This window comes from Cynocephalus volans, chromosome 8 (genome assembly GCF_027409185.1).
Source record: "Cynocephalus volans isolate mCynVol1 chromosome 8, mCynVol1.pri, whole genome shotgun sequence".
Classification (NCBI taxonomy): Eukaryota; Metazoa; Chordata; class Mammalia; order Dermoptera; family Cynocephalidae; genus Cynocephalus; species Cynocephalus volans.
Genome location: NC_084467.1, coordinates 65,287,818 through 65,314,147, shown reverse-complemented (window position 1 = coordinate 65,314,147; position 26,330 = coordinate 65,287,818). Strand labels below are relative to the sequence as shown.

Genomic DNA, 26,330 nt, shown 5'->3' with positions numbered 1-26,330 from the left:
GATTAATTTTGAATGATGGTGCTGAAAAACAGGAAGCAGGGCTTTGCCCTTCAATTTATTCTGGTGCTCACCTCTCCATATGAAATGGCTGCCAAGAGTACCAAGGAGACCGTGCAACAGGGGAGCCACAAAGACCGACACTGGCCAAAAGCTCTGAACCAAAAATGGAACTTAGAGTAGAATATTCAAGAGCTAACCAAGGGTGATGCATCTACATTGAAAATCAGAGGATAGTGTGGGTTAACCTGGCATTTGCGTCATGTTTTTTTTTTGTCTCTTCTGGGATTTTATTTTTCCTGAGATTCAAGGACATGAAGCCTCAAGTCACTCCATGAAACCCATATGTACATGTCAAAGAACTTCATTTTCATATGACTTATTGATCTGTACTTTTGGATAAAATAAACCATATGATCTTGCTTAAAATTAAATATATACTAACAAAATATAACGTTAGTCTATACAGCAGACTTAAATGACCACCTTCGATTATAGTTTTTTTTTTAAATTGTACATATTTGTGGGATACAGTGGTTTTTTTTTCAATATATGCATACATTGTACAATGATTCATTTAGGGTACATAGCATATTCATCACCTAAATATTTATCTTTTCTTTGTGGTGATTACATTCAAGATTTTCTTTTCTAGCTATTTAGAAATATACTAGAATTCATTCTTCCCATCTACCAGTAACTTTGTACCTGTTTATCCACCTCTTCCCTTTTATCCCCACCTCCCCAACACAACCTCCCATTCCCATTCTCTTCCCAGCCTCTGATAACTATTATTAAAATGTATAAGAATATATATTACTATTATATATAATATATGTTATATATATATAAATATATATTACATAAGGATTGACATTTTAAGCATTTTTAAACCTACAGTTGCATGGAATTACTTATACTCACAAAGCAGTGTAACTACTACCTCTATCTATTTCAAAAACTTTTTCATCTTCCTAAACAAACTCTATACTCATTAAGCAATAGCTTCTTATTATTCTTTCTCTCCAGTTTGTGGTACCTTCTAATCTACTTCTGTCTCTAAAATAGTTTTTTCTTTTTAATTTATTTTTTCTTCATTTGTTGCCTCTTGGTGTTGGGAACATTCTCAACTACAGTTTTTGAAAGAGGTTTTATTATATGAAAAAGGGATGGCACACCCAAAATGGAATAGGCTTTGTCCTGGACTACACCATGACAAATGATACTTACCTGTTATGGACTAAATGTTTGTGTCCTCCAAAATTCACATGTTGAAGCCTTAGCCTTAATGTGATGGTATTTCGTGTTGAGGCCTTTGGAGATGGTTAGGTTTAGAGAAGGTCATGAGAGTGGGGTCTTCAAAATGGGATTAGCACCCTTATAAGAAGAATCCCAGAGAGCTAGCTGTGTCTTTCTCTGCCATGTGAGGATTAGCAAGAAGGCAGCCAGTTTTATACCAGGAAGAGGACCTTAACCAGAGCCTAACCACACTGTCACACTGATCTCAGACTTCCCACCCTCCAGAACTGTGAGAAATAAATGTCTGTGGTTTAAGCCACCCAGTCTGTGGTATTTTGTTATAGCAGCCCAAGTTGACTAAGTCACCCAGTATGGTCATTCTGCCTACTAAGATGGTGTTTTAAATGATGAGTGCATCTCCCCTATTTAAGAATCTATCCTCCGTTGTGTGTGAAAGGGGTTTTATGAAACCACAATGACACTGAGAATAAGGACCAAACCCATCTAAGGAAGTTGCTACATTCAATTTTCTAACTTATCAATGTCAGCAATCAGTGATATGTAGGCATCAGAATACCATGATTTTGGTTAGTTCCCAATCCCTTTTCACTAAATGTGTGGGGAAATTGGTTGGGGCAAAGTCTCTGTCCCAGCTGTGCTTTAAATCTTTCCTAAATCGAAGTCCTGCTGTGGCCCCAGTCCTGGGTCTTCCACTGATCTGCTGTGATCCTGCACATCCTGTCTCCACCTGGATCAGTCCAAGCTAAGTAGACCTCTTTCTGGTACCAGAGAGAATTTAAAAATTGGAGCATGCATAGTGTCTTAGTCCAAAATCACACTTTTAAGATATGTACTATTCTAAGGTCTAACTTGGAAGATCTCTTCTTCTAGTTACATGTGAAGTCCAGTCTGTAAAGCACAGACTTCATCTCTTCTGTTTCTATCGCTCTTGGGCTTTTGTTTTCTTAATCAGTAACTCCACAAATTTGTAAAATGCTGAAGGTGTAACTTCTTTCAATAAAAATAGGCTCTGCAAAACTGTCTGCTATAAAATGCCTTCTCTAAATTTTGCAATGCCTGTGAATGTCCTCTAGGCATTTTCAGAGTGGGGACAGTTCATCGATACCTGTGGCTTTCAGTATGTTGAAAACAATTTTGGTTTGAATGTCACCAGAAACAATCTTAGAATTGCTTAGGAATCATTTGCATTTGCCTGGTGCCTATGTCTGCTTGCTGTCTCCTGGAGTTTCAAGTGGTTGAACCTTATATATCTGCTTTCATGTGGGTTACATCTGCATAACAGGGCTCATCACCACATGCTCTGGTAGTGTATAATCATTTCTTTCTTAGCCCCATTCAGTCCATCTAGTAAGAACAAATACATTATCCAGTAAGTAGCAAAAAAGAAAAGGTGATATAAAAAGAGGAAAGAGGCATTCTATAATATATTAAATCAGAACACTAACCCTTCTCCCACTTTTAACCAAACAATTTACCAGCTTCTTTGTATAACAAGTTCCAAAGAAAGTTCATTCATTCATTCATTCGTTCATTCAACAGATTATTTATTAACTACTAATTAGACATTATACTAGAAGTAAAGGTATAGAGATAATTAAGTCCCACATTCTACCCTCAAGTTTCTCATATTCTAGTGGAAAGGAAAAGTAGGTACAAATAATTAAAATACAGTGCCGTGGCACATGTATGGGAGCACAGAGGAGGGAACTGCTCTTCAATCCAGTGTTGCCAATAATTGCTTCACAGAGGAGGTAACATTTAAGCTGGGTCTTGATGTTTTGACATGTATTAAGGGTGAAAGGACATTAAAGGCATAGAGCATTATTAGTGGAGCCATATGAAATTGCTACTTTTTAAGGTCAAAACAGTTAAATACCAGCATTTTCTTATGTTTCAGTAAAATAAAAAGCCACTAAAATTTGAGAGTGCATAGGTTATGTTTGACAGTAGATAGAAGATAGAAAGTCATTTTCAGCAGTGTAGCAGGGGCCAGACTAAGAAGTTTGGATTTTATTTTGTAAGCAATTGAAAGTCTTAAAAGGTTTTGACCAATGGATTTATATGTCAAGTTCGGTATTTTATAAAATGTCGATGATGGGTTAGAGAGGGCAAGAGGCTGTTTGGAGGCCATGGAATCAGTTCAGATAAGAGATGATGAGGTTCCAGCCTACAGTGGCAGAGCTGGAGAGGAAGAAACAGAACATTGTGAGATGGAGAATCAGCAAGACTTGTCAGTCATCTAGACGTGCAGGATAAGAGAAGAGTCAAGACTGGCAAAATTTTTATCTTGGGTAAAACAGTGAGTGGTAGAGAGAAAATTTGGGGACCTCTGGGAGCAAATAGATAGTAAATTCAATTTTGGACATTGGAATTAAAAAATAAAGGTCTGGCACTCAGGAGAAAAGTTATGGCTGTTCATGGCCAAAGCCTTGGAAACCCTGGTATAGATGAGATCACCTTAGATTAATAGATCGAATTAGGAGATAAGATGGATCATGAGAGAGCCCTGAGATTAGGCCAGTGTTAAAGCCCAGGCCAAGAATGAACAGTCCATGAAGATTGAACAGGAGCAGAAGAGATAAATGAGGTGTACATGTGAAAGAGTTTTTCTGGAAGACCAGATAGATGATTATAAGGATGGACTGCTCAATAATTATGGTTTTCTGATAAATTCATGTTTGGGGGTATGTGGAAAGTATATTATAGTGGTCTGCCTAGGAAAATGAGAAAAAATATTAAATATTATTGGGAGATTTCAAACCTTCAATGTGAGAAAAATAAAGATTTTGTAGACTGGTGCAAACTTTTTTGGGACCTAAAGCTTTTTTTTTAATGCTTTTGCATATGGGTGTATATTTAACAATGGTAACAATTTATAGTGCAATTCATGTCACATTTTTCTTTCCTTCCCTGTCCTTTGCCCTGTCTTTGCCCACTTATGTGCAGTTGACAAGAGCTAGAAACAACACAATTCAATAACCTGTCACATAATCATGGACTCTATACATCCAGGAGCATGCAAAGCCAGCTCTGTTTTGATCTGGCCCAACAATAGAGCAACCCCTTATGTCCATTACGGAAAAGACAGATGTCAGCTAACCATATTCACACAGAAAACTGAAAAATAAGGTCTTTGGTCTTCAAAAGCTCAGAGAAAATACACTTTTATCAAGTTGATGTACTAAAAAAAGTGGAACAGAGCACTTTGAAAACTGTAGCAGAGATAAATATAAGATTTGATGCTCAGATACATAAGTGTCCCTTTTTCTCTCTGTGTTAAAAGCCATTAGAGAGAAAACTGTTCACATCGATTTCAGTCCATGAGGCATCTTTGTGGAGCTGTAAATGCTCTCCATGCAGTGGCATTTATCTTCACCCTATCCTGACCACCCTGGAAAACAGGTGTGCACGGGAGGCTGGTGAGGCAGAGGAAGCAGAACTGGCCCTGGTTTCGTTCTCTTCTGTGTTGTTACAACCCCAGGGCAACCCTCCTTACCCCAATTCTCTTCCTTCTGCACCCACCACACACTTCATCCCAATTCATTCTGCAACCTGTAGCCAGATAAATCCAACTGAAATACGACTTTTGTTATGTGACTCTCCTATTCAAGAACTTCCAGCAGAAAATGAACTGAAATCGTGGTCAAGACAATTGGTAAAATGACGTGTTAGTAATAGCTCTTGTATCAACTTTACAGTGTTGTTGTAATGATCCAAATGTGATAATATATGTCAAAGTGAGTCATGAACTGTCAGGTCCTTGAACATATAAAATATTGTTACTGTGGATGCCCCTCATAGACAAGGCCTCACTCCTTCACGCCAAGCACTGTGCAGTCACACAATTGTACTGGCCTGCTGTTGTGCTGCTGTCTCCATTACTCCCCTAGCACTGTTCACACTGTCCAGCTGTCAGCTCCCAGGATGTACCCTGGTCATACCTGCCCTCAGGGCCTTTGCACTTGCTGCTTCTGCCTAATACACAACTCCCACCATCTTTTCAGAGAGCCCTTCCTTACAACCCTTTATAAGTAGACCATCCATTCATAGTCTCGTGTTTGTTTTATTCCTTGCACTATCACACAATCCATCATCATTTTACTTATTCATCTTTACTTATTGATTGCCTGATTCCCACAGTGAACTGTGACCTCCATGACAGAAGACATCTTGCCTCTCTGGTTCGCCGATGTATTCTTAGCATCTACCACAATACCCTGCACAGAGTAGATACCCAATAAATATTAGTGATTGAAAGAGTGAGTTGATTTTTTGTTGTTGATGTTCCACAATAATCTATTTTATTATTTCTACCCAATAAGAATTCTAGCCAATGGAGTCTCCTCATCCCCATCATTGATGCTTAATTTCATACTTTTGTTCTTATACTTCCATTTGCCTAGAATGGACCTCTCTTATCTGCCAGTCAAAATATTCTCCATAATTCAAGTCTTTCACTCATCTCTTAAAATTAAAGTGTCTCACATATTCTAACTCACACTGATCTATTTCCATATTAGCCATCTAGATCCTTCCTACCTGTAGTTTTTATTTTTACCCCTATATTTTAAGCTGTACTTATTTTTTATATTAATCTTTAAGATGTGTTTCTCTCTTTCTTTGAATCATAGAATTAGAGTCTTTGAGGGCTAGGATTGTATTCTTTTCCTACATTGTATCTCCTTCCTCCTGACAGTGTACATTTACCTTCTTTACATACCCACACTTGCACACACACATCTCACCAGAGTAGCACACAGTAGAAACTTAAGAAAATGGCCATTGAAAAAATTGCTAGGGAGGTTTTATGAAACCCCGAGGAGGAAAGACTTATATCTGGGGACATCTTGGAAAATATAGGTCCTCCATTAACCTGTATATCAGAATGGCAGGAAGGAGAATAGTAATATGAACCAAGACCCATATGTATGTTGAATTGAAGTGATTTTGTTATAAAAGAACTGGGACCGTTTCTGGACAAAATTAAGAATAAGATTGCCTAATGACTCCCAGACTTACAACTAAAAAGCTATTCTGAGTATCATATGTGAAAATAAAAGAGACTTACTGGTATAGTTTGTGATATATTTTATTTCTAATAATTTAAAAACATATAACCTTAAGGAAGATTTATATTTCGATATTCAGCTTATGAGAACTGCAATTGTATATATTTACTATGGCTGGATTTAAATTTCAAATTCCATTCCATTGAATATGTCAAGAATTATATGAACAATTGAATCTGAAATATAAAGTTATTCAGTGATAAGATCTAACAACTTGCTATTGCTGTTATTGATATCTGCTCCAGAATATGCTTTTCTGGGAAATGAATCTCAGTTTGACTTATATAAATTCTGTGAGATTATACAATCTTCAGTTTTCCTATGTTAATCTTATGCAATATATTTAATATTTAATAATACTTTCAGAGAAAAAAAGACATATTCTTTGCATAATCTATTTTGGTGAACTGGAAATTATTAGAATAGAAAAATCTTTTTTTTTTTTACAATTGTTTAAAATAAATCTCATTAGTAGCTGTGGTGCATTCTGCAATTTGTCTCACTCAATATCATTTCAAGCCATATTGCCTCCTCTGTTATAGAAGTTGAAAAGCCAAACACTTAATTTTTCTAACCACTTCCCAGGTAGGGACAACCATGAGACACAGTTCTAGCCAATGAGCTAAAGGGGAGATCTGCCAGGAGGGATTTCAGGTGTCTTGAGCGCAGCAGTCCGTTTGTGACATGAGGCATAAACGTGAAGATTAATGTTTACAAGTTAAAGAAGGTGGGGACAGGAGGACAAAATGAGTCGAGTTCCCAGTGGCTTCACTCACTGACTGCCACACCAGCTCTGGACTGCCAACTGCAGGACTTCTTGTTGCAAGGAACAAATAAATTCTGTAGGATTTAAGCCACCATTTCTAGCTTTAAGTGTTCTTGTATTTGCAGCCAAACATATTCTTAATGGATAAATCACTTAGGTTCAAATTTAAACTGGAGTAATTTCAAATCAGTAAACATTTAGAGAATATTTAGTTTTATTTTAAAACCCCTGAAAAGTATAAGTTCCTTTTTTGTTGTTGTAAATAATAATGGCCCCATTGTTGTTAGTAATGCTATATTGTAGTATAACCAATTTTTAGAAAAGATAGATTGGCAAATAATTACAGAAAAGAATTTGTATACTACTTCAGGTTCTAACCATATGATTAGAATCTCCTGTTACACTGGTTGCAATTTCTAGTTTTGCTGAACAGTTTGAGAACATATGGACACAGCATTCATATACATTTTGAAAATGTCTACAAGATGTTATTCAGGTAACATTTTCATTCATTCATTCAATAGGTATGTGTTGAATGTCTATGCTTCTTTGCTATGGAAAAGCCATGAAAACTCACAATTTCTTATTATGCCATTTCACAAATGTGTTCATTTTCTTTCCAAAATCAGTAGAAACCTCCCGTTTAGAATAAGGCTTACCAACAGCATACTAGTATAAAGCTTGATATTACTTATGCCAAATATGTCATGTTGTATTTAATGTTTTCCTCTGAAAACTGAAGTGATTGCCAAAACAAATAAGTAAAGCATATTTGATAGAGAAACCTTGTTTTGTACATGTGTGATTTAAATCTTCAATGGTCAAAATTCAATTTTTCAGTCAAGATGTATAGGTAGATCTGTAATTCCAATAAGAGATTTTTTGCTTGTGATATATCCCTAATGATTTTATACTCATATAGCTTATAGTCTCATTTCTATCAAATTGAGTTCATTTCTTTGCCCATGGCATTCATTTCAATGGTTAATAGTTCACATGATTTCTGAGATTATTTCAGTTCCTAAGGGGTGCCAAATCAGTACTCACATGACTTTCTGTTTTAAAAATTAATTATATTTTGGGGGTAATACATATGACTGGTACACAATTTAAAAACTACAAAAGAATATCCAGTGAAAGTAAGTCTCCTTCACCTGTTTCCCTGCCACATAATTCTCCTGCCTGAGACAACTACTATTTCCAGTTTCTTATGTAATCTTACCCAAAATTGTTTATAACTTACCCCTTCATTAAATGGACACTTAAACAATTATCAGTATGAAAATGTTTTACAATTGAGGTGATTGCATTACTAAATTAACTTTCAAAACTAAATTTTTATAGTACATTCTGAAAGCACTATGATGATTATAGGAACACCTTGTTAAGGATTAGTGTGGAAATAATAAACACTCTAAGTAGGGGCAAAGTTCTGAGGTCACCACTGAATAAATATTATTTTAAGGAAAATAACAGGTGTTTTTATTATTCAGATTCACTAAATATACATAAAGGAAGTGGCCTACAAAAGAGAGACGTAACATCAAACCATGAAGACTTTATTAATGAAAGTTTAAAGGCCAACTCTGTTTTCATTTTAAGCAGTGCTTCAAACAAGAACTAGGGATCCGTATTTTGTAAAGCTGGTAAGATTATGATGTTCATCATTGGTAGATCAAGGTGTGATTTGTAAGATTAAATCATGGGGTATTTTTGGTTACATATCTTTGATTCAGCTCCCACTTATGCACATCTGAGCAACAGGAAGGATTAATCAGAGAACAATCTCTCACTCCTTGCACAGTTTTAGTAACTTTTTGTTTAAAGACTGCAAAAATGAGTTTTGGATTTTAGCCAGTGATCAAGAAAAAAGTCAAAGAGCAGAAGACCAATTTTTAAATATATTTTATTTGAGGGGATCATAAATTAGTCTAAGGAGATAATTCACCAATCTGTTTATAGTTATCAAATGTAGTCCATGTGTCTTAGATTATTGTTCCTACTATAAAAGCAATTTGTGTCCACTGGGGAAGTTTTGAAAAAACAGAAAAAACAAAAGAAGAAAAACAAAAAATAATACCACCCAGAGATAAAGACCACTTACATTTTTGTGTATATTCTTTAATCTTGTTAAGCATTTATGTATATATACGTATGTGGATATATATATATATAAACACATGTAGTCATACTACACATATGTTCTATAAACTATTTTTTACTCAATAATATATTGTGAACATGTTCTAAAAGTAGTTTCCAATTTTTCTTTATTTTAAATGGTACAGTGTTTTAAATCCTTATAAATAAAATCTCACTAGAAAAGAAATTACTGGGTTGAAGGTCATGCAATTTTCTAAGTCTCTTATCAGTAGGCAATATTTTCTATTATTACAATTTTAAGGGACAAATAATAATCTTTTCATTTTAGTATGCAAACTTTGATTACTTAAAAAGATTAACTATTTACCATGCAATTATTAGGCGGCATGAGCTTATTTTTTAAATTTTTTTTTATTTTAAGAGCTGGATTTCAATAGCCATCTCAGGCATGAGAATTTTCAGTTCATTCATTGTTCGACACATATTTTTGAGTACTACTCTGCGTGTCTACAAGGGGTCTTCAAAAAGTTCATGGAGAATTTGTATTATCTTATAATTCAATTTTTCCATGAACTTTTTAAAAAAAAATTTTTTATTTTAACTTCTCAATATACATTGTAGTTGATTTTCACGACCCTTAACCCATTCCTCTTACCCACTCTGTTTCTCCCCCCTCCACATCATATCTGTTCACTTGTCTTAAAAAAATTCAAGGAATTATTGTGATTGTTGTGTCTTCTTCCCCCCCTTATTTGTTTGTGTGTTTATTTAATTATTTTTAGTTCCCACAAATAAATGAGAATATGTGGTATTTCTCTTTCTGTGCCTGACTTGTTTTACTTAATATAATTATTGCTAAGTCTATCCATGTTGTTGTGAATGGTAGTATTTCATTCTTTTTTATAGCAGAGTAGAATTCCATTGTGTAGATATACCACAGTTTCCTTATCCACACATTTGATGATGGACATAAAGGCTGGTTCCAACTCTTGGCTATTGTAAATAGAGCTGCAATAAACATTGGAGTACAGGTATCCCTTCAGCATGATTTCCATCCATCTGGGTATATTCCCAGCAGTGGAATAGCTGGGTCATATGGTAGATCTATCTGTAATTGTTTGAGGAACCTCCATACCATTTTCCATGAAGGCTGCGCCATTTTGCAGTCCCACCAATGATGCATGAGAGTTCCTTTTTCTCCACAACCTCTGCAGCACTTATCACTCTCAGTCTTTTGGATGTTAGCCATCCTGACTGGAGTGAGGTGGTATCTCAAAGTGGTCTTGATTTGCATTTCCTGGGTGCTGAGTGATGTTGATCATTTTTTCATGTGTCTGTTGGCCATTCATATATCTTTCTTTGAGAAATGCATATTCAGCTCTTTTGCCCATTTTTAAATTGGGTTATTTGGGTTTTTTTGCTGTAAAGTTGTTTCAGTTCCTTGTATATTCTGGATATTAATCCTCTGTCAGATGTATATTTTGCAAATATTTTCTCCCGCTCTGTTGGCTGTCTTTTCACTCTGTTGATTGTTTCTTTTGCTGAGCAGAAGCTTTTTAGTTTGATATAATCCCATTTGTTTATTTTTCCTTTAGTTGCCTGTGCTTTGCGGGTCCTATTTCTGAAGTCTGTACCCACTCCTACTTCCTGGAGTGTTTCCCCTATGTTTTCTTTAAGGAGTTTTATTGTTTCAGGATGTATATTTAATTCTTTAATCCATTTTGAGTTGATTTTGGTGTATGGGTCTAGTTTCATTCTCCTACGTATGAATATCCAGTTTTCCCAACACCGTTTGTTGAAGAGGCAGTCTCTTCCCCATTGTACAGACTTGCTGCCTTTGTCAAAGATCAGATGGCCGTAGGAGTATGGGTGGATTTCTGGGTTCTCTGTTCTATTCCATTGATCCATGTGTCTGTTTTTATGCCAGTACCATGCTGCTTTGGTTATAATAGCTTTGTAATATAGTTTAAAGTCAGGTAGTGTTATACCTCCAGCTTTATTTATTTTGTTCAGGATTGCTTTGGCTCTATGTGGTCTTTTGTTGTTCCATATAAATGTCTGGATAGATTTTTCCATTTCTGAGAAAAATGTTATTGGAATTTTGATGGGGATTTCATTCAATCTGTAGATTACTTTGGGTAACATGGACATTTTCTCAATGTTGATTCTTCCAACCAAGAGCATGGGATATCTTTCCATCTTCTTGTATCCTATTTAATTTCTCTCAACAGTGGTTTGTAGTTCTCTTCATGGAGATTTTTCAGATCCTTGGTTAACTTTATTCGTAAGTATTTTATTTTTTTGGTGGCTATTGTAAATGGGCTAGCTTTTTTGATATCTTTTTCTGAATGTTCACTGTTGGAGTATAGAAAGGCTACTGATTTTTGTGTGCTGCAACTTTGCTGAAATCATTTATCAACTCTAAGAGTTTTTTTTTTGTAGAGGCTTTAGGCTGTTCAATGTATAAGATCATATCATTTGCAAACAGGGACAGTTTGACTTCATCTTTTCCAGTCTGTATGCCCTTTATTTCCTTCTCTTCTCTGATTGCTCTGGCTAGGACTTCCAACACTACGTTGAAGTACCCTTGTGAATAGATTCTAATCCATCTCAAGAAGATTAAAGAGTATTAAATATTGATATGAATTCCCTATAAACTTTGCTGATAACTTTGGACTAATGTCCCAAGGCAGTTCTAGAGCTAGCTCTCCTTGCACCTCCCCTATGTAGTACTTTTGGTCTACAATACCAGCTGTAATATGGGCAATAATTATGATCTGGCTCTCTCTCTTTACTACCAATTTGCAGAATGGTTTCCACCCATTGACAGATTCTTAAATATTATGCAAATTTTGCAAAGATGATGAATAACATAGTGAGATCAATTTTGTCTGATCTTGCCCTATTTTAAACAAAAGACATCAGCGAAACCGTGTGTAGAAAAATGAGGTTTTATTTCCCCTTTACAAATAGGAAATAATGTCACAATCAGTTAAAGCTACTCTCTTAAGGCAATGAAAAAACAAATACAAGCAACATAGGGGATAGGAAAGCTTTTAAGACCCAGTTATTCAGAAAAACTAACTAAAGCAGGTACAATACTCAAATATCATCTTACACGGTCTCATAGACTTGAAAGACATTATCAATATCATCCTATACTTTCTTAGGGTTATTTGGTATATTTTATTTTATTTTTCAACAACAGCTTAAAATATATTTTAAAAATAATAAGCCTACCAAAACTAACAGTCTTTTCTCAATGATTGGGTGCCAGAGTTATCTGCTGTGGTAAATATAACCTTAAAGTAATCTTTAAAAAATTTTTAGGAGACTTGAAATACTTGTGTTAATATGAAACAGCTGAAGGTACAGGTTTATGTAATTAAAAGCTCATTCGTACTTTCCTAATTAAGTTTCTGATTTCAATAACAGAATGAAATTCTTCAAGATAATCTTTAACCTTTTGTCATACTTTTAGAAATGGCCAGTGTAACTTGCCTATTACAGAAACCTTAGAAAACACACACAAAAAAATGGTGCAGGGCATAACCTAAGGCTGTGGGTTGAGGAATAGAAGAATAGAGAAGCTTTCAACAGTGTGTCTGGGAAGGAGAATGGAAGCTGGAAGCAAGGGAAGGAAGGTTACAAGTACCCCATTCAAGCACAAGCTCCTTGAGCATGCTCCTCTCACAAAGTCACCTGAATCTCCATTAACAGTGAAGAGTGGGGAAATAGAAGTAAAGTATTTTTTAACTTACATAGAACTTTACCCCTACATAGCCCAAAATATCTGAATTAGCTGACTGATTAGTATCAACTCAGACCATTTGTTCAATTCAAGCCACATTCTGTAGTTTTCCAAGTGTGTATCACTGCAGCCTGGATGATGGCCTCAAAGTACATTGTCCTCTAATAAAGCCTCTGGGAAGTGAAGCATTCATTCGATTTCCTGGAACATACTTTTGTGGTAAGAATCTGAGAGGTAACACATGACTTAAAGGCATCATTCAGGTGCCAGTGGAACCACAGAGGAGCAGTGCTTCTAGACTGGGTTATAAATGCAGCCATGGTGTAGATAGATTTACCCAGGTGACACCAAGAACTTTCAAATGAGAGGGGAGCATCTGACTGGACTCACAGGCAGTAAATAGTCCCTAAACTGTCTCATTAGGCACGAATGGATAATCTGTCAGAGAATAATGACTTTTAGGACTTCCATTCTTGCTCTAATGCTTGATATTAATGACCTTTCAGAATGGTTGATACCATTGGAATTTCATCTGCCACACAGAAAGAAAACCAGTAAACGATTCTGTTTCTGGATGAATATAGAAAGCCGTCCCTGAAATGGAAGCAGAATGACAGTTGTTGGAGAATAAGAAGTAGTGTGTGACTGAAGTTTACACTTATGAAACAAAACTCTGTTGCCTCTGAATTAACTTAAGTGTTTTCTTTTTTGTTTTTTAGTGATTTATTTTACTGGAGACAGCAGTGTCCACGTGGCATGTTTAAGCTTGACCAAAAATTAAATCTCTAGGCAACACATTCACTACACTATGCCAAAAAAAATCTGAAATTTACAACACAATGCTTTGATATTCACCAGAGCCTGCTTATGATGCATTAGCTTGTCAGTTAAACACGTGTCTCACTAATCATCTGTGGGACATAGATTGTTCTGTGTCTGTAGCATGCAAGGCTCTGTGCTCACTGTTGTGCAGAGAAGTTTATGGTCTAGGTCAGAGGTCAGCAAACTTTTTTTTATAAAGTTTCAGGCAGTAAATATTGCAGGCCAGGTAATTCCTAATGCAACTACCAAACAGCCATTGCAGCATGAAAGTAGCCTTAGATTATATGAGGGGTCATCAAAAATATCATGGAAAGATTTGTTTTATCTTTTAATTCAATTTTGCCATGAACTTTTTGAAGTACCCTCATACAAAAAAAATATTTATGGACACTGAAATTTGAATTTTGTATAATTTTTATTTGCTGCAAAATATTATTCTTTTAATTTTTTAAAACCATTAAAAAATGTAAAAACCATTCGTAACTCAGGCTATACAAAAACAAACAACAGACCAGATTCGGCTTATGAACTGTAGTTTGTCACCCCTGCTCTGGGTTATAATAGTGGTGTATTAGTCTGTTTCTGTTGCTCATAACAAAATACATAGAACTGGGTGATTTATAAGAAAAACAAAATTTACTACTCACAGTTTCTGAGGCTGGGAAGTCCAAAGTCCATCTGGTGGTGGTAAAAGTGACTCAGGGGTCTCATTTCAAGATGGTGGAAGTAGAAAGAGCAGAGAGAGAGGCAGACTCTCTTCTCTCTTCTAAGGCCTCAGAATCATACCCTTGACCACCATTTTTAATCCATTCGCTATTGCATGGTCCTACAATCCAATCACCTCTTCAAGGCCCCACCTTTCAATTACCGTAATAGGATTTCTCCCCCTCTTAACAGTCACAGTGGGGACCAAGTTTCTAATACATAAAACTTGGGGAACACAATTCAAGCATCAGTGAATTTGGGGGGACATAATTCAATCCACTACAGATGACTTAAAAGATGTACAAATAAAATTTCTGCAGGTCTACAGAGCTATGAGAGATCTCACTTAGTTGAAAACTTTGTGAAGGAGGTGACATTTGAGGTGACTTAAACAATGGGATTTTAGTAGATGGGATGGAGATCCACATCAGGGCACAAAAAGTGAGAGTAAAAGGAGCATTGTTCAGGTTACTCCAGGACAAGAGGTATAAACTCTGGCTATCACATGCAAATTGGGACATATGGTTACCCCAGGAGGGGGATTCTAGAGGTGCCATGAGCATAGAACCCCAAGTGTGGTAAAAGGATAGTGCACTGTGTGTCAGTGAATGAAAAAGTCCAAGTTGGTTAAAGCACATTAAGAAGGACTAGTGGGAAATGAAGCTAGAAGGATAGTCTGTGGCTTGAGCTAGGATGGAACTAGTAGTTTCTTAAACGTGAAACCAGGACTTTTGGAAATTATTAAATAGGTGGTGGAGAGGCACTGCACTTTTTTAAACAATAAAGTGACATCATCACATATCAGTGATACAGTGTTGTGCAGAATGAATTAAATCAGGCTACCTGCAGGAGCCCAGTTGAGGCCATGGCAATGGTTTGAAGAGAGGATAAGAAAACCTGGACTGAGTCCAGGCAACAGAAAGAGAAAGAAAGGGTTGGATGAAAGAGACATCAGAGAGAAGGAGTCAAAAGAACTTGTCAATTGAATATAAAAGATAAGCTAAGAATAAAGGAAAGTCAAAGGAAACTCCCACCATTTTTAGTCTAGGTGACTGTAGGTGTACTATATTTGCTCAGTAGAGATAGGAGGGAAAAGGGAAATCTACAAATGCATATATGATTGGAATCCTATTCTTCTCACTGCAATTTGGAAAATAGATGCACGGTAGTAATAGTACATCAGTAGTTTAACTTTTGAAAATACTTTTATGCCTGGGCAGCTCAATCTGAATAAAACTTTGAGTCTCTAAATGTGAGGGTGTGAGTAGCATGTTTTGAAAAAGTGGGACTTTGATTTGGAAGGAGGGAGAGAGTTGGGCATATTTCTCTATAACTATTATTCTGTCTTCTTTCTGGGACCCAGTGGGATGCAACCTATTTTTAGCTTACTACAATGGTTCTTAGTGCTTGCTGTGAAAGTGGAGATGAATCCACCTGAGCAAAAGGAACAGCTATGACAGGCCTGTAGCTAGAAGACAATTAAGAGTGATTTTCAGCCATGAACTTGTATCACCCAGTTATTTCAATAGCTGTTTTGAGAGCTTAAAAAATTAGCCCAATTAAATACTTGGTTTTTTTAAAAAATGATTCATTTCCTATAGAACATTTAGGATTGTAATGATTACCTGAAATCAGAAGAAAGGAAATCAAAATCAAAAGATAAGGTGCTACTACAGCTTAAAATTTGAATTGAACATCTGCTATGTTCCTTGACTCACAAATTGATGCCCAAGCAGTATTTTTTTTTGTGTGACCGGTAAGGGATTCGTAACCCTTGGCTTGGAGTTGCCTGCACCACGCTCAGCCAGTGAGTGCACCGGCCATCCTATATAGGATCCGAACCCGCGGCCTCGGTGCTCCCAGCGCCGTACCCTCCCAAGTGAGCCATAGGGTCGGCCCCCAAACTGTATTTTATATTTTGTTCAAATTCAATTTTCCAGTAACTTTCTAAGCTCTAATTGTTTTTTTCCTGGAGAGAATATATCTGAGGAAAGGGAAGAAAACTGAGAAATTAATGGAAAAAATAGCAGGTAATTGTAACTACCTGAGAACACACACACACACACACACACACACACACACACACACACACACACACACACACACACACACACACACACACACACACACACAGGCCACGTGCCTGTTTTTAAAAGAAAAATTTTAAAACAAAAAACGGATTCAATTTACTATAGGAACAACTCTAGAAACACTAATGTTCCCACTATTTGAGACTCTTAAATTCTCCATTTATAATTTTCAGTTTGTTCAACATCCTTCTGAATTTAAATAAGATAAAATTAACCAGTCAGGCCATGGGGTATGGTCTGCTATTTCTCTAAAGCAGTGTACCAGAAAAACAAAGCAGACTTGAATTCATTATCCTCCTTGGGCCCAGAATAGAATCCCCAAACACCTTAAGGTGTGGTTAATTGACAAAGACTATCGCCCGTGGAGAGAGACCACTGGAGGAGTGGTTGTGTGGGCATGAGGTAGTTCCTGATGCTTCAGTGTGTCTTTGGCACCAAAAAAGAAAGATAAATCATAATGTAAAACCCCTATAGAAACAAAATTCAAACTGATGTCTGTTCATCAGTGCCAGTTGTGAAGCAATGTGGATTTTACTTTTTATAAAATTTCCATTTGGGCTCTGCTTCTTTCCTGGTGCTCTGTCCTTTGAAATTGGTAAATTTTTTTCATTCATCTTCCTACTATGTTTACCTCTCCCTGTGATAATACCTATATAACATTATAACAATAGGTTAACATTGTCATTGTGACTGCATTATAGTAGTTATTACATACTCATGTGTAATATAAAGATATAGAGATAAACACACAACATGATAGATATATAATGACAGGATGGCTAGCCAACCTGGCTGGTGCTTCTGATCACATCCCTCCCTCCCTCCTCTTGGTAGTTATGATTATACACAAGGGCTTTGGTGACTGGAAGATTTCTAATTAAAGCACACCAGTGCTCTAGTTTTCTCTCCTTTAGTTCCTTACCTGAGGCATTTCCTATTAGGTGTCAGGCTATTTAACAACTGCTCTGACAGGATAAGAACCTGATCTTGAGTAGGGTGTGTCAGAATACACGTGAAATAGTCTCCTCATGCCCAAGAAGGTTTTTGCTTTCAGTGGTTATTAACCAAAGAAAACAGAGTGCCTGCTTTCTTTTCTTCCCTTTTTATTGTTATTCTTATGATTCTTTCTGTAAGCTTATTTAGTTGTTAATATTATTATCTTTTTTTTTATGTTCTAAGATGTTGTGGAGCAGCTCAGGGGGAGGGAGAGAGGGAAAAGGGGAAGGAAATCAGGTAGGAGAAGGAGGAAGGAGGAAGGGTGGGGTTGAGGCCTGTGGCACTCCCCTCATTCCTACATGGGAAACCAGGGGGCTTCCAGTGGTGGCCTGGTCATTGCTGAGCTGGGTGCAGATGTCAGAGGGGTGTGGCCGAGGCCCCCCACTGCCCTGGCTTGGGAAAGCCCGGGGAACTTCCTGTGGCAGCATGGTGGTTGTGTCTGGGCTGGTTGCAGATGTTGGAGGGCGTGGCCAAAGCCTGGTGGGGGGGGGGAGACGCACTGCCTATTCTTATAATTCTTAAATACAAATGAAATTAAAAATTTCTGGGTTGAAACTGAATTTAAGCAAATGATAGTTTGTTTCTGGATTGGACACAATTAACTTTCTCTATGAAAGATCCTTTTCCTTTTGTGAGGTATAGAGTTAGAAGAATGTGTATGATTAATTTTAGATATAGCTATTTTGAACTTTCATAGAAAATTGTTATCATAACTACTAAATGAAAATTGTTAGGCATTGGAGACCTAGATATTTGTCTCCGTCTGTAATTACCTCTCTCAAGTGCCTGAAATCAACTCACCTGACTACCCCTAATAACCTAAAGGTATTCTTAGGAAACTCACAAAGTTTAAAGCACTCATAAACTCATAAACATGAAAGCAATAAAGGTATAACAGGACTTTATCAATGTAAAGTATTACTGTGTCTGTTACTGCACAATTATTATTCATTACTATTACTACTACCACCACCAAAAAATGTGTGTAACTTCAACCTTCCTGTGCTAAAAGATTAGAGCATGTTCAAGATCAAGAACATTTTGCAATGAAAATTCTCATGTGCAACTTTTAATCCTGTCAAATGGATTGATCTTTTTCTTTACTAATTAGATTCTTCGTTAAGTTTCAAATAAGGAATGACAGTATTGTTGCTCACTTTCAAGACATTCCAAACCACTCATAAGCTGAACAGGATATAATATTGGGAACAGGAAATACTTTAGTTGAAAACTTTGCATATCCCTGCTAGATCCTGGCTTGGCTTCTGATCTTTAGCAAATCGCTGAGTGTCTCTGAGTCAAAATTTCTCTAATCCGAATTTGACTATATATAGTTTACCAGGATAGCTAGAAAAATTACAATTTTGAGGAATTTTTTAATGCTTTATATATATTGTTGTTAGAATAGTTGTAACTCTACTTCCCACAGAAAGTTAATGTAGTCAGTTCTTTAATTTAATCATAGTACCCTTAAAATGTTTATGTAGAAAGAAAATGTAGCAAAGGAGGAAAGGGGAAATGGCTATTTTTAAACCATGTGTTGGGGAGGCATGAACAGTAAAATCATGAAATCAAATAGCTTAAATTACAATTTAAAAAAAAAAAAACTACTTGATGTTGTCATACTCCGATATCTAAAAATATTTTACAAATAAAGAACCAAGAGAAAATAAATACTAGGAATTCTCAGGGAGCTTCTTTATTTATGGATCTATGACCCCTCCATTGCTGCTAAAGTCTTTGATGGCAGAAATACATCTGATTTGCCTTTCAGAATTACTGGGCATAAAATGGCATATCACTATTATTATCTTTTTCTCCATTCCTATATTTTGTGCAGTAAACAAGTCATTTCAGGCCCATTTTAATTCTTTATTCCTTTTTGTCTTTAGGACTTGTACTGATGTTCTGTGCTGCATAATCTTCCTACTGTTCATTCTTGGCTACATTCTTGTAGGACTTGTGGGTGAGTAAATACAGGTATAAGAAGATATTTAACATTTGCTAATGAAATAGCTAAGTCAATGTCAAATTTTTAACATTACTTGTTTTTTCTGAAAGTCATTTTAATATTGTTTATTGTCTTTTCTGGAGGGAATGTGCTTCACGAGGACTCATTAGGTAGCAGACACAATAAAAAATAAACACAAAATAGTTTATTCAATGGCAAGCCCAAATTACTTAAGTAAATATAATTGTAAAGAAGGTAGAAAAAAGCTTATGGTTTCTTTTTAATCATTTTTAGCTTAGAAATCCCATTAAGCAGCTAATTATGTTCACGTTGCTATTTACTAATAAGAACTAGGGCCAAGACCAGTTTAGGTAATATATAAACTTTTTTATATAAGCAAATTAAGAAGATGGAAGAATTATTAAAAATTTCACTAGATAATATATTGACATATAAGAAGTCCTGTTCTTTTTGCCCACCAGAAAGAGGTATCTGTTGTTTATTGTTAGGTTAAAGATTTTTCTATGAAAGTGAAAGCAAAGAGGGCAAATATAGAAATTCTTTATTTGAATTTTTACAAAACTACCAGAGGAACTAGTGTGAATATTTTCTGTAGAAGGATTTTGCAATCATATATAATGTATCCTGTGTTCTTCCCCAGAGACATAAGTTCTGTCTCTTAGATGTTGAGTTAGGAAACTTTCATACACTATATTAATGGGTGGGGGCTGTAAATGCCAGATAGTAGCTTCTAGTACTAATAATTAATACCATGGAGTTAATGTGGATAGAATGTATTAATGGAAAGGAAGCTGTGCCCTACCTAGGGAACTACTTTTCTCTTTTCCTCAGTTTTATCTTTGAATAAGAGAAATACCTTGAGAACAGCAATTGTTGAAAGTAATTTCCAAAAGATAATCTTGATATTACCATGCAAAAACTACACAGAATTTAAGAATTTACAAAAATTAAGACAAGAAAATAGGGAGGAAGAGAATAAAGAAGCATAAGCAACAGGATTAAATAATATACTGTTCTAAGATCTCTATAACTTTCTTTTGTTATTTCTTAAAGTATTTTAACTTTTTTATTGAGATGTATTGATTATACATATTTGTGGGATACAGATTTGAATATCAATACATGTATACAATGTGTGATGATCAAATCAGGGTAACTGCATATTCATCATTACAAAACTTAATCATTTCTTTGTGATGAGGACATTGCTCTTTTCTCAGTATTTTAACTTCTAAACATTAATGTAGTCGTCCACAGATATGTACAATCAATTATGTTTCAATAAAAAATTCTTTAAAAAAATAAACATTAATATAGCACAATTTACAATCTGTAAATTGAATATTAAAATGAATTTTCTTATACATTACATGGAATTTTAGCTCCTTTGACTTTGAGACACATCTTTCTTGTCTATGTAATGTTTTCGGTTTGTTTTTACTTTTGGTCATAGAATTGAAATTTGTTGCATAAGAGAAGTAGAATAGAATCAGGCAGATTCAGAGTTTCCTCATATTATTTGGTTGGCTTGGGCTAGTTATTTAATATCAGTTTCCTTACCTGGAAAGTATGGAAACATTTACCTTTCAGGTCTGTTGTGAGGACTAAATGAAATAACACTCAGGCATACCACCAATGCTATGTAATAGTACTAGGCAGTAATTTGTTTGCTACAATTGTATAATATAATTGTTCTGAATTTTAATAAATTTATTTTAAATATAATTTACTGTATTGTTTCTATGGCAACCCATAATTTTGAATATCAAAGTTTGAATGTCCACAGGAACTCCACCAAGATCTCATTCTGTGACCAGAATCTTTTGATTAGGAGGCCTTTTTCCATAAACAAATAAGTCTTACTTCTGTATCTCAAAGCCAGTCTGATGTAATCCACAGAGAAATGCTTTTTGTCCTTAAACAAAGCTGGAAAAGCCACTGCCCCTCTCCTGTAGACACATGGAGGAGTGCATGCCATCACTCCCTCTGCAGCAAGATGACAAATTTGCCTTTTTGTTCCAGATCTCCAGATTCAGTTTGTAAATGTCTTCATTCACCTAAGGAAATTGGACGATAACTGTCCCTCAATGAAAAACTATCTTCAATATTAGATTAATTCAGTGATACCCCCAAATTAGCCCCAATGCCACTGATTAAAATGAGTGACTCACAAAATTACTTTCCTCATCCTTGAACTACAAATGGCCGTACTGGCTTGTTTCTAAGATAGATTTAACCCTTCAGTTATATCCAATGTTGAGTTAAAAGAAGCATAAAGGAAAATGATTGGCAGAGGTTACTGGGAGTGTTAACAATTTTTTAACGTGAAAGAATATATACCTTTACTTGAAGGTGATGCTTAGTGAGTTTCACTGACGTGTTATAAGTATTTTGGCATCTATTGCCATCTTTTAGTAGATCAGGACCTTTGTGGACTTATCTTTCACCCGTGATCTTTTCATAAGGAGTGTTGCCATGAAAGAACCACGTTTCTCACAAAAATCTGCTTAGAAGAAACTGTCTTTGCCCTTTGTGTGGAACGTGGCTAGCTAGGGTAATACTTGAGCACAACAAAGGCACTTAACGTTCAGCTGATGAAAGGCAGAACCTCTGCTCAAGTGGATGAAGTGGAGTCTGGTAGGAGGTAATCAAATCTCCTTGAAAGATCAAACTAATTTTTATGCTAATAGTCCTCTTTTACCCTACTTCACTGATGATTGCTATTGAATTATTGTACTAACTAGAAAAAATAATAGGAATATTTATTATGCAAATTATTCTTTGCTATCCTTTTGCTCATATAATGTACACAATAATAGCATAATTTTAACATTCAGTACATTTTTATTTCGTTTTCTTTCTAAATAGATTTCCAGTTAAGTGAGTTAGTTCATTGTTGCACTTACTTAGGAAGCACTTTAAGTTGGAGTCCAGAGTTTGTTTTGTTTTTGTTTTTTAATCTTTCCCAGATATAATTATCTCTGTTAGCTGAGAAGATAGGATGTTAACAAGAAAGTTAATGCAAACAAGTCCAGAATGCTGTCACCGTGCTGTGAGAAGGCCAAGCCACATGGAGAAGTCATGTGTAGGGGTCTTGATCAACAGACTCAGCTGGGCTCCCAGGGATAATTAGTGTTCACTATCAGCCCAGTTGGGCTTTCAGATGACTGAAGCACCCACCAACATCTGACTGCATGACAGACCCCAGGGGAGAGCTGAGCCTTTCCCCAAATTCCTGACTCCCCAAATCATGAGCAAAATAAAATTGCTGTAGTAAGCCAGTGTGTTTGGGGAAGCAAGAATAGATGTAGAATAAAACGTCATACCTGGAAGTGTGATGCTGGCTTAACAGATCCTAAAACATAGGCATTGGTTTTGAGACCAGGTGATGTCCAGAAGCCTGATAGCTTTTGAGTAGATTGTCGGTGAGAAATTTGAAAAAAAGTGAGGAAAATGTGATTGGAAGCAGAAGGGAACGACACCTTGCTGTGTGCTGGTGAGAAGTCTGGCAATATTATTGCCAATTGTAGTGTGGAAAGCAGGTAATATACCTAATGAATTTGATGACCTAGCTAAAGGGATCATCCTTAGGAGAGGAACCAACTCTAAAAAGGCCTCATCCATACCTGGTCCTGACTTGGGTGACAAGATCCAGACCTTGAGCCTGAGCCTGGTGCTGTAATTGGATGAGGATTCTAGGGATCTTTGGAAAGGATAACTAATTGTATTTGGGGGGATGTAAAGAAAACTGTAGCCAGAGGGTGGGCTGTGGGAATTTTAACATATGGCTACAAAATCTTTGCTATTCTTTTCAATGGGAAGTGAGATCTACGTTCCTTCCTCTTGAATCTGGTCAGACTTATGATTGCTTCCCTAACAGAGAAATAAATCAAGCCAAAACAGACCAGTAAAGGGCCTTCACATGCAGGTAATTTATAGATCGGTACAAAGGATTAAAGGAATGCCATCGCAGGTCCACTGAAGACAGTAGGTCTGAAAGTACTAATTAGAGGAAGGAGGAGGCTTACATAATTCAGCCTTAAATCCTTCGTAGAATGAGGTACAGAATAAACGAAATAGTTAACAATGAAGTGGTCTAACTTGACCCCATCAGTTCGGCTATGAAAGTTTATGTTCAGTGTGTTGGGAATAATATAGTCACATGTCTACTTTTACTTTCATTGCTTAAGGAAATCCAGCATATCATTCTTTTTTCTGACCTGAACTGTCCCAAAACACCAGGGAGGGAACAGTCTCATTTCCAGTTTCTAGGTGGGGAGAGAGATCTTAGAGTGTCCTGGAGCTCTGGTGGTTTGGTTGTGCCATTTGGTATTATTTCACATTTTACTGCTCCTCTGGATCTCTTCAACTGCTAGGATTCAAGACAATAGCTTTTTAAGTCTTTAAGCAGTTCTCAGCCATCGCTCCTCACAGTATGACCAGTGTCAGAATGGTTCCATCCAGGTGGCTTCTTGCTTTATCAGAACAGTCTTTTCTCTTAGGCCCTGCTATTAAGCCTGGGACACGAGCCAAGTCTCTTCCTTCAGGGCAAGTTCCCTTTGAAAGTATTTTTATCCCTTTTGGCCAGCAGACCTAATTCAGGGTCAGTCTGATCTACTCTAAGTTGAATCTCAGGGAGAAAGATTTGAGGTCTTGTCCATTCCTTTTCTTGAAGCAAGTTGGTTCTTCTCCACCCCAAGAATATGGGGAAGAAACCATATTTTTATAACTAAGAGAGGTCACTCCAGTGAAGTTTTGAAGAACAAAGATAATTCCAAGATGACTTTTTGGTTCTGACAATTCAGAGGAGCAGTGAACAGTTTCTCTTACTAATAAATAAACAAATAAATATAATTTTTAAGTCCTTAATTTAATTTTTCAGCTTTATTGATGTGTGGTGGACAGAAAATTGTATATATGTAAGGTGTACAACATGTTGTTTTTATATATCTTGTGTTATGATTCTCACAATCAAACTAATTAACATATCCATCATCTGACATAATTACCAGTGTGTTTGTATGTGTGTGTGTGTATAAGAGCACTTAGATCTACTCTCTTAGCAAATTTCTAGTATACAATGCATTATTAGCTATAGTTACCATGCTATACATTAGATCTCTAGAACTTATTCATCTTATAACTGAAAGTTTGTAAACTTCAATTAATATCTCTCCATTTTCCCCATCCCCCAGCCCCTGGCAACCACCATTATACTCTCTGTTTCTGTAAGTTCAAATTTTTAGATTCCACATATAAATGAGATCATGTGGCATTTGTCTTTCTGTGGCCAGCTTATTTCACTTAGGGTAATGCCCTCCAGGTTTATCCATGTTGCTGCAAATGAGAGGATTTCCTTTCTTTTTAAGGCTGAATAATATTCCATTGTGTGTGTCCACATACATATGTACCATAATTTCTTTATCTGTTCATCTGTTGATGGACACTTAGATTGTCTCCATATCTTGGCTATTGTGAATAATGCTTCAATGAAAATGGGAGTGCAGATAGCTCTTTGAGATACTGGTTTCATTTCCCTCAGGTATATACCCAGAAGTGGGATTGCTGGATTATGGTAGTCCTAACTTTAGTTCTTTGCGGAATCTCCATACTGTTTTCCATAATGGCTGCACCATTTTACATTCCCACCAACAATTTACAAGGGTTCCCTTTTCTTTACAGCCTCCTCAACGCTGATCTCTTGTCTTTTCTATAATAGTCATCTGTACCTCACCAGGCATTCTGTTGTTCTAGTTTGGGAGGTTGGTGGTGTGACCCCAATATTGATTGTAAGGAGAAACTGGCAATGGGGAGTGATTATGGCAGGAAGTGGCATTGTGCTTTTAGTCTAATTTGAAACTAAAATGAACGTACCTACCGATCAGATTACAGCTTGGAAATATTTTTTTAGCAAAGTAAAATCATGTATCCCAATAAAAAAGTAAGACACTTAAAAGTATTCTAGTTTCATTATTTTAAAAATTGTTGTAATAAACTTTTTATCAATGAAGAATATATTGTATTTATAGATAACCAGAGCCAGTATTAAATGTCCTTTTGCATTCTTTACAAATATATACACATTTATAAGTGAAATTTTATACTTATACTTCCTTTTGTTTTGGAAATCTTCATTTGAAAAAGAAAGCATTTAGTTTTGACTGTTACTTGAGCAGATGTTTTTAGTATTGAGTGAGATTTTTACTGCTTGTTGTATCTTGCTGAGTGCATGCCTTCCAGATGACTTTAAGTGGAATATTGTTAGCATGAGAGGGACTGATTTGTGCTCAAGGACATGACCCTAAACCCACGATTGGGTGAAAGAGGCCACCTGTAAAATGATAAACAATATTTTTCTTACCCAGGCAACTGGATACAGGGCTGCATCCAAAAATGCTTCTATAGCAGCAGTATCATCAACACAGATTTTCCAATCCAGTATCATGTGTCCTATTATCTGCTTCATTGCATTTGTAAATTGCTTGTGTTAAAAAGCCATAAGCACAATTTGGCAGGCCTGTTCCTCACATATTAAAACAGTTAAAATGTACCTTTAAGGGATACAAAATAATGATTTGAAAGCCAACATTCCCAACCAGAAAGTGTTTAGGGAATGCCTTAGCTGCCCCAAACAGGTTTGCAGTTAATTTTTAAGTGTCAGTGCAAGCAGTTGGTCTAATCACATTTTCTCCTTGACAGAGGGCTTTTTAATGGCTGCAACTTCTGACATAACCCAAGAGCACAACAGGAACATGCTTTGCAAATGTTTGAAAATGAAAGATAATGTTAGATAATAATA

At 36.1% G+C, this 26,330-nt stretch overlaps 1 protein-coding gene across 1 annotated transcript in view; it reads left to right on the top strand.

Annotated features, from left to right (window-relative positions):
* The first annotated feature begins 3,386 nt into the window (after positions 1–3,386).
* SLC44A5 (solute carrier family 44 member 5) overlaps positions 3,387–26,330 on the top strand; it is a 90,253-nt gene continuing 67,309 nt past the window's right edge. Inside the window, exons 1-2 of the mRNA XM_063105775.1 lie at positions 3,387–3,487; positions 19,452–19,525. Coding sequence (XP_062961845.1) covers positions 3,387–3,487; positions 19,452–19,525 — 175 coding nt within the window. The remainder of the gene's footprint in view (positions 3,488–19,451; positions 19,526–26,330) is intronic.